The 7,280-nt window shown below is 51.3% G+C and overlaps 1 protein-coding gene across 1 annotated transcript; it reads right to left on the bottom strand.

Annotated features, from left to right (window-relative positions):
* Positions 1–3,583: 3,583 nt before the first annotated feature.
* On the bottom strand, positions 3,584–5,958 carry LOC128625969 (cTAGE family member 2-like). Its single transcript, XM_053655855.1, has 2 exons — positions 4,064–5,958; positions 3,584–3,887 (listed from the first exon to the last, which is right to left on the bottom strand). The coding sequence occupies exons 1-2, from the start codon at positions 4,712–4,714 to the stop codon at positions 3,840–3,842; spliced, it is 699 nt and encodes a 232-aa protein (XP_053511830.1). The 5' UTR covers positions 4,715–5,958; the 3' UTR covers positions 3,584–3,839.
* Positions 5,959–7,280: the final 1,322 nt, after the last annotated feature.

Here is a 7,280-nt window from a genome sequence, read left to right as displayed (position 1 = left end):
GGACCGAGGGCACAGAAATGAACTATCTTCGTGAGAACGGGCTGCTTGAGATTTTAAGGTTATTTTGCGAAAAGTTAACGGTCAGACAAGACTGATCAAGTAAAAATCAGCCAGTAAAAGGGAAGGCATTTTCTGTAACGCTGTTTCCTTAGGATTTTGGACATGGAGGGAGACGTGGTATATTATACAATCTACTCCAGAAATATTTAGCTTGTGTTAACAAAGACCGGCAGTACCGTTGCACATAGAGAGCTTGAAATCCTGAGAAAAAAAATGGTGCAGTTCACTTAGGGAAAAAAAAAACACCACATCACAACTATGACGTTAATTACCAATCTCCAACTTCCAACTTCTAGTCTGTGTTCTGCCTTTTAGCGCAAGTCTCTCGTTTCCGAGTTACTTACTGCGGCACTAATAATTTCCAGCTTGAACTGTGTTCACGAGGTTTTAGCTCTGAGTAGATAATCTTTTGAGTGCAACTTGCTTGGCACATACCCAGTCTTTGCTATGGTCTTAAACACCCTTTCCTTTCCCGCTCCGTCCCTTCCTTGCTGGCCCTCCCGACTTTGCGGCCTCCCCTCCGCGTCCCGCCCCCTGTCCTCACTCGTTCTTCTTCTGGTACCACCATCTAACACAGTCTCACCCAGCGGATGAATTCCACTGTCTAGCAGGTGCTCCCTCTTCAATAAACCCAATGAGGGGTGGGATTCAGGAAAGAATAGCCCCAGGGGCCTGCCTCAGATGGGCTCCCAGGACCATTGATAGCCCTGCCTGGGAAGGCAGAGAACCCCAGTGACAGCTAACACTATAGCGCCCCTCCTGGGGAGAGGGGGCAGGTGCAGGCATGTGATGTGATTAAAAAAAAAAACTTCCTCTTCCTGTACCTCATTCAGCAGGAGACAACTTCACAAATTTTACATACAAACTTAGAATAAAATCTTGCAGAGTCCTGGCGTGTCTCAGGCCCCCTTTCATGAATGTGGCAATCTAAAGTTTGAAGTGGAGAGCGCTCTCCATTACCAGATGGTCCAAAAAGTGACTCCTGCTGAAAGTGTGACTTGTCCCCAGTGTTGACTGGGACTCCCTTAGGGAATGCGGATGCTGCTGTTCAGGCTAGAAAATGTAAATCACTCAAGTACGATTCGGGGTTTGGCCTCTTCTTTTCTTTCTTTCTTTTTTTTTAAGTAGGGGAGGGGCAGTCAGTTTTACTTGATTAGTTATGCAGCCTCCCTCCAAACTTTCACTGACTTTTCTGGGTTAAATTTTTAAGTTTTCTAAATTAAATTCATTAAGGATGACATTGGTTAGTGAGATCACTCAGGTGTCAAGTGCACATTTCTGTGATACACCATCTGGATGTGGCATTGGGTGCCCGCCGCCCAGAGTGAAAGCCTCTTCCGTCACCACAGGTTGGACCCCCGTCCCTCTGGTCACCACCGCACCATTGTCTGTGCCCACGAGCGTTTGTCTGTCTTTCCTGTTTGCTCATTTGTTGCTTTCACTTTCGTATCCCACATAGGAACGAGATCATGTGGTTCTCGACGTTTCTGACTGACTTTGCCTGGCGTATTCTCAAAATCCCCCCGGGGGTCACGAATGGCGGGATTGCACCCGTTCTGGTCGCCGAGGTGGGTTCCGTTGTGCACACGTGCAACGTCTTCATCCACTCACCTGCGGAAGACTCTCGGGTTGTCTGTGTGCTGAGTGAGGCCGCAGTGAACACGGGGTCACCTGTCTCTTTGTGGATGAATGTTTTCAAGCAACAGCTCTGACAGGGGGCTAATGTTCAAACGGTATAAAGAACTCGTTCAACTGTGGACTCTCGATATGTATTTAATTAGGATTTTAAAGAAGAAATTAGAAAAGAGTTTTTAGAAAGCTTTCTATCGATGCAGAAAGGTCTGTTAGTTTCAGAAATGGGCTTCTTTGGCATTTCAGATATTTCCTGATCCTTTATCTTTTTGTAACTTGGACTTATGAGAGACAGTGGACCTGAGCACTCAATTTTGATTTGAAAGTTAATTATTGTTCGTGATTAAGAGCACTGTGCTGGGAATATGCAAAGGAGAGAAGGAGTTAAACACACTGTAGGAAATCCTACCGCGAATCGTCCAGTACCTGGAGCGACCCTTCAAACACGTAAAGATAATTTGCTGCGCTAAAGCAACTTCTCAGACAAATGGATGGCAACCCTATGTCCAAGTTTAATTTGAAACTTGACACAAGGGAAGAGGCTTCTGAAGAAGCTGATTCAAAGACTCCCTGTTGGTAGAGAGATTTCATGGGGATGTTTCATTGAAGACAGTAAGACTATATTAGGCTCCTAACGAGACCCACTGTGAGGGAAGGGGGTGATGGTAACGTCTTTTCCAGCAGGAATTCCTGATTTCAATACAGTCTGCCCAAAACATTGCTTCATCACTTGTATTAAGGATAGTATATACAGGGTCTGGCACCAGTAACACCCCGTTTTTATTACAAAGTCATAAGGATGTCATTCTGTAACTCAGCAGTAGCACACTCAAGCACACCATAGGACGTTTTAGGTGACGTGTTCAAACTGCAGCTATGAATGACCACACCCCTGGTGTTGCCCCACCCGCCACACTCCAGCAGGCCTTCCTTCTGCCGGACCCTGTGGGTTCCGGTGCATCTCACATCTCATAAAATCCAGGTTTGGTGCAATTCTCCTGTCACTCCCCTGTGTGTGACCTCAGATGGCTCCCCACGCTATTCGAAAAGAATCCAACTACGCCCGAGGGCCCGACCAGCTCCTGCCAAGGGCAGGGCCTGTTCTCTGGAGATGCCAACCCCGAGGCCCACAGCGGCTTTGCTGTCACGTGACTGCAGGTCCCGCGTCTCATACAGCCGCCCGGTGGCTCGCCCCTCACTTTATTCGTGTCCCTGTGGGAAGGTGGCCTCATCTACAGTGACGGCCCTCTCAGCTCCACCCCCTGTCCGTCAGCCTCTGCACCCCGGCCTGGTTCTTTCGAGTGCCCCTGTGTGGCCCGTCAGCGTCTGTGTGTGGTCTAGTCCCCATCCTCCCCATTCCCACCAGAGTAGGAACCAGTTCTGGGGGCGGGGCCTGGGACTTTCCTTCACTCATGTCCACGGTCCCGGGGCCCAGATCAGGCCCGGCTGCCACAGGCAGAGTGATGCTCACCTTCCAGGACAAAGAAAAAGCGAACCTGAGCAAAGGCTGTTTCATGTCCACAGTCCTCGCCCACGAAAAATTTGGAAATTGGGGAGCTCAGACAAACATCGTGACAAGGAATCACCGTCCACACCTGGTCAGGGCCGTTGGTGAAGAATGAACTGTTTTTAATGTGGTCAGACCCCAAGTCCAGGTGCATCCCCCCCCCACTCCGATCTAGGAGGGGTGTAGGTCGGTGCCAGACCATTGTCACCAGTCGTTTCTGAGGAATAATGTGACTGGGGAAATGAGGACATTTCAAAAGGCACAATGTCGTATTCGTTTTCCAATACGGGGAAAAGATCATTCATATAAATAACACACGATCGAGCCAACCATGGACATTAATCAATATTATCATTTATTTTCTACTATTAAAATATCTTTATTGCAAAGCTACATATATTTTCAAGTTAAAATATAATACTAAAGGAGGGAATAAAACATAAAGGTTCACTTAGAAGATTAATCTAGAAACAATGTCTACAAAACGCAGGGCCGTGCAGTTTGATGGAAACTCCGTTTGAGTAAGAGGCGTGTGTCTTTACCACAGTACTTCTTTCCTTGCCGCCGAGAGAGAACCCAAATGTTCCGTGAGTGCTCAGAAGCCCCTCGGTCTCCGGGTGCTCAGGAAGCCTCCTGTTCTTCACACCCCCAGGGGCTGTCCAGGCAGGAGCTGAGGGTGGTGTGAAACCTGGGAGGGAGGAGAAGCTTCAGCACGGGGAGGGGCGCCCCCACGCCCGCTGGCCTCAGGGACCCTCTGGTGGCGGTGGGCGGCACAGCTGGCAGTTGGGAAGTGGGGAGGAGGGAACAGCTGCTGCCTTAGGACCCAGGGCCAGCCCAGGGAGGGGACCCCCGGGGCTCAATTACCTTCTGGCCTCCTGGCAGGGTTGGAAAAGCTCCTCGGGAAGTGGTGGTCTTCACGCCCTCTTCCAGGGCCTTGAGCGTCATCAGCATCTCTGCCATCTCCTCCCGGTGCCTGGACTGTCTGCGCCTCTCTTCCTTCAGCTGGTCAACCAGGGAAGTGATTTCCTGCCGCAGCACCCAGTAGGCCGTGGTTTCCTTTCTGTAAGTGTCCACGAGGCTGGGTATGTTTAAGGACTGCTTCTCCCGTCCGGCCTCGGCTAAGGCCGACTCGAGCCTCGAACACTCCTCTCTGGCCGAGCGCACCTGCTCAATGAGCTGGCATTTCTTCGCCACCTGTGTGGCCACGGCTTTTGCGAGCTGCACTTCATGTCTTAGGTAGAGTCGGCTCCAAACAGACTGAAGAAGTCTGACTATAAAGACGAGACCCACCAAGACAGGTGGACACACCAGCGTCTTCCACAGGAGGACGTGGACCATGAGGAGTGGAACCAGGCCACTGGGCAGCAGCTGCACTACCATCTTGCCCAGCTTCCCGAGGACCGACCCAAGGCCCAGCCCCACAGAGGACCACAGCCGCTCCATCTGGTCAGTTGCCCGGTTGCCGCGGAGTCCCCAGCCACAACATTCCGCCCGGAACTGGCCAGCAGGGGCCATCCCGATTGGCCGCCAGTGGTGTGGGAGGGGTGGGGGGAGGTTTGTCAGTCAGATGCCCTGGTCCGACTTTTGTTATTAAACAGAATGTGAGGCAGATGGCTTGCAAGCACCGTGACAAGGGAACGGTGGTCCCTACCTGTCATCCATCGTCACTCCCCATTGGTCCCTGCATTTTCCTGAAATGAGTGTCCCCAAAAGTAATTCCTCCTGCTAAATCAAGCTTGTTTTCTTTTGTAAAATATTTTTGTTTGTTTATTTTTAGAGAGAGAGAGGAAGGGAAGGAGAAAGAGTGGGAGAGAAACATCAATGTGTGGTTGACTCTTTTGTGTCCCCTACTGGGGACCTGGCCTGCAACCCAGGCATGTACCCTGACTGGGAATCGAACTGGTGACCCTTTGGTTCACAGGCCTGTGCTCAATCCACTGAGCTACACCAGCCAGGGCTTGTTTTCTTTTTGGGAAGGTCCCCCACGGGTGATCAGGGGAGCAGCAGAGGCAGACTCCATCCTGGTTTCAGGAAGATTTTGCGTCTGGTGGCGATTTTGCCCACTCGTGAGTCACCCATTCCTGCAACCACAGCCGGACCCGAGGTGAACCTACGGCCTTTACAAAGCTTCTCCTGTTTATGTGTCAGTTAGAGGGGCTGCCCAGCGACCAGTCTTCTGAGATCAAAGCCTCTTCGCTGTCCTCCATTCTTGGTTCCCGCTTCTCCCCTGGGCTATTGCAACATCACCTTACCCTTCTCTCCCTGCCCTGGACCATCCTCTTTGCCAGACTTACCTAAAATTAGACCCGACTGCGCTTGGGACTGGGCTGGCCCTTGGGTACCCGCGGGATAAAGTCCCAGCACCTAACCCAGGACCCTTCAGTCCTGGCTTTCGTTGCCAAACAGTTAGTGTCCAAGGTGCTGCATGCAGCCCATACTTTTGCCGCCCTGAACTTCTCATTGTCATTTCAACACTTCCTACCTGTGATTCCTTGAGCTCACAATGCTCGTCTTTTCCTCTTTACTCTGTCTGATCTCCTTTTCTGTCCTGCAAACCTCTACCTGTACTTCAAAGCCAAGCCGACACCACCTGTGTGTTGTGGGGGTCGGGCTTCTTTTATGCAGATTTACCTCTGGATCCCACCCAATGGAAATGCGTTGCTGTCCTGCATCCATCGTACCCTGGACGAATCCCGAGACTGGGATTCTGACACTGTGGTCTGACAGGTGGCCCAATGCGTCAGGTGCAGGCTCCGACCGTTGTCCCCTGCTGGCACGCTCCAGGGACCATCCCAGAAAGTGTTCTGGCAAAGACCGGGCTAGTTTTCCTCACGATGATTGTAGAGAGGATTCTCACATTAAGTGGACAGTTTTACTATTGATAAATTACCCTTAAGATTTCCATCAGCTCCAAGAATGGGTGATTTTATAGGACAAAATGTTGGATGTTTTCTTGTGTGGCTATATTCCCTCGATTTAGCAGAAGGTCTTTGTCATTTATACATGTGTTTTGGAAGGTCTTTGTCATTTATACATGTGTTTTGGGCTGATGTTAAATTTTCTTTATGGATTTGTTTGAAATAAGTGGGTTGTTCCTTGCAGCTTGGATGGGCGGGTGTCTTACATGGATTATCCGGGCTTTGATGTTTGTTTTGGTGGAGAAGACCACTGATCAACAGCATGGCCACCATGTGCTTCTCTCAAACACCGTTCTCCTTCCTCCATGGAATGAGCATTTTCTGCTGGGTCTGGAGCAGCAGCTCTGACCCCCCAGCCGGCCTGGAGTTTGGCGGGACAGAGTTCTGAGTGTGACCCTGGGACTGGGGTGTGCCCTCAGGGAGTGCGGCTCCCTCCTTCTTGGTTTCCCCCAGGGTCAGCTGGCTGCAGTGCCGGCCTGGCGACAAGGCTCTTCCAGCCTCAGGGGCCAGTGCAATGGCCTAGGGATGGACAAGTGACCGTGTGGAATGAGCAGGCCTGTGTGCCCACACAGGGAGCTCCCACCAGGGCAACCCAGTTTCCGAGGGGGACAACCTCAGTCTCGTGTCAGCCGCTGAGCCACTGTCAGTCTGGGTCTTGGTCTTGTCAAGCAGCCGACACTGTAGCCTGAACAATACGACAGCTCTGTCTTTGTGTTGTTGTCCTGCAGTGCCGGACCGCGCCTTCCGTGTGTTGGTGGTTTCACTCTGATTCGCAAACAAATAGAACTGCGTCTTGAAAGTGGCTGAGATGGATGGGCCCTGGCGTCTGGTGGGAGATTTTAGAATCAAGGAGCTCGGCATGTGGGCAAGGAGAGAAGAAAAGGGAGTGAGCACTGATGGAGCATTTGCTGTATACCAAGTACTATCCCAGGTGCTTGGCACACAACACCTGACTTTAGTGTTGTGATTTCCATTGCGTAGCCAGAGAAGCCGAGACTTAGTAGGAAGGTTTGGCCACTGAGTCGTCGGGGGTGGGGCTGTGGTTTAATCTCAGGTCTGATCTCAGAGCCCTGCTCTGCTGGGAGGGGGGAGGTGTGAGGTTTGGGGTGGGGACTTCCTGGGGGCTCACTAGGGGCCCCTGTTTATTGGGGGGGCCCTGAGGA

This window comes from Artibeus jamaicensis, unplaced genomic scaffold (genome assembly GCF_021234435.1).
Source record: "Artibeus jamaicensis isolate MK-2021 breed Jamaican fruit bat unplaced genomic scaffold, CSHL_Jam_final scaffold_1689, whole genome shotgun sequence".
Classification (NCBI taxonomy): Eukaryota; Metazoa; Chordata; class Mammalia; order Chiroptera; family Phyllostomidae; genus Artibeus; species Artibeus jamaicensis.
Note: the sequence above shows the minus strand (reverse complement) of the source record. Positions and strands in the feature narration are given on the sequence as shown.

Bases quoted from the DNA above. Each gene is read 5' to 3' on its own strand.
- LOC128625969 (XM_053655855.1), bottom strand. From the start codon at position 4,714: ATGGCCCCTGCTGGCCAGTTCCGGGCGGAATGTTGTGGCTGGGGACTC. The intron at 3,888-4,063 runs GTAATTGAGCCC...CCTCCCTCCCAG, and splicing joins CCCTGCCAGGAGGCCAGAAG to GTTTCACACCACCCTCAGCT.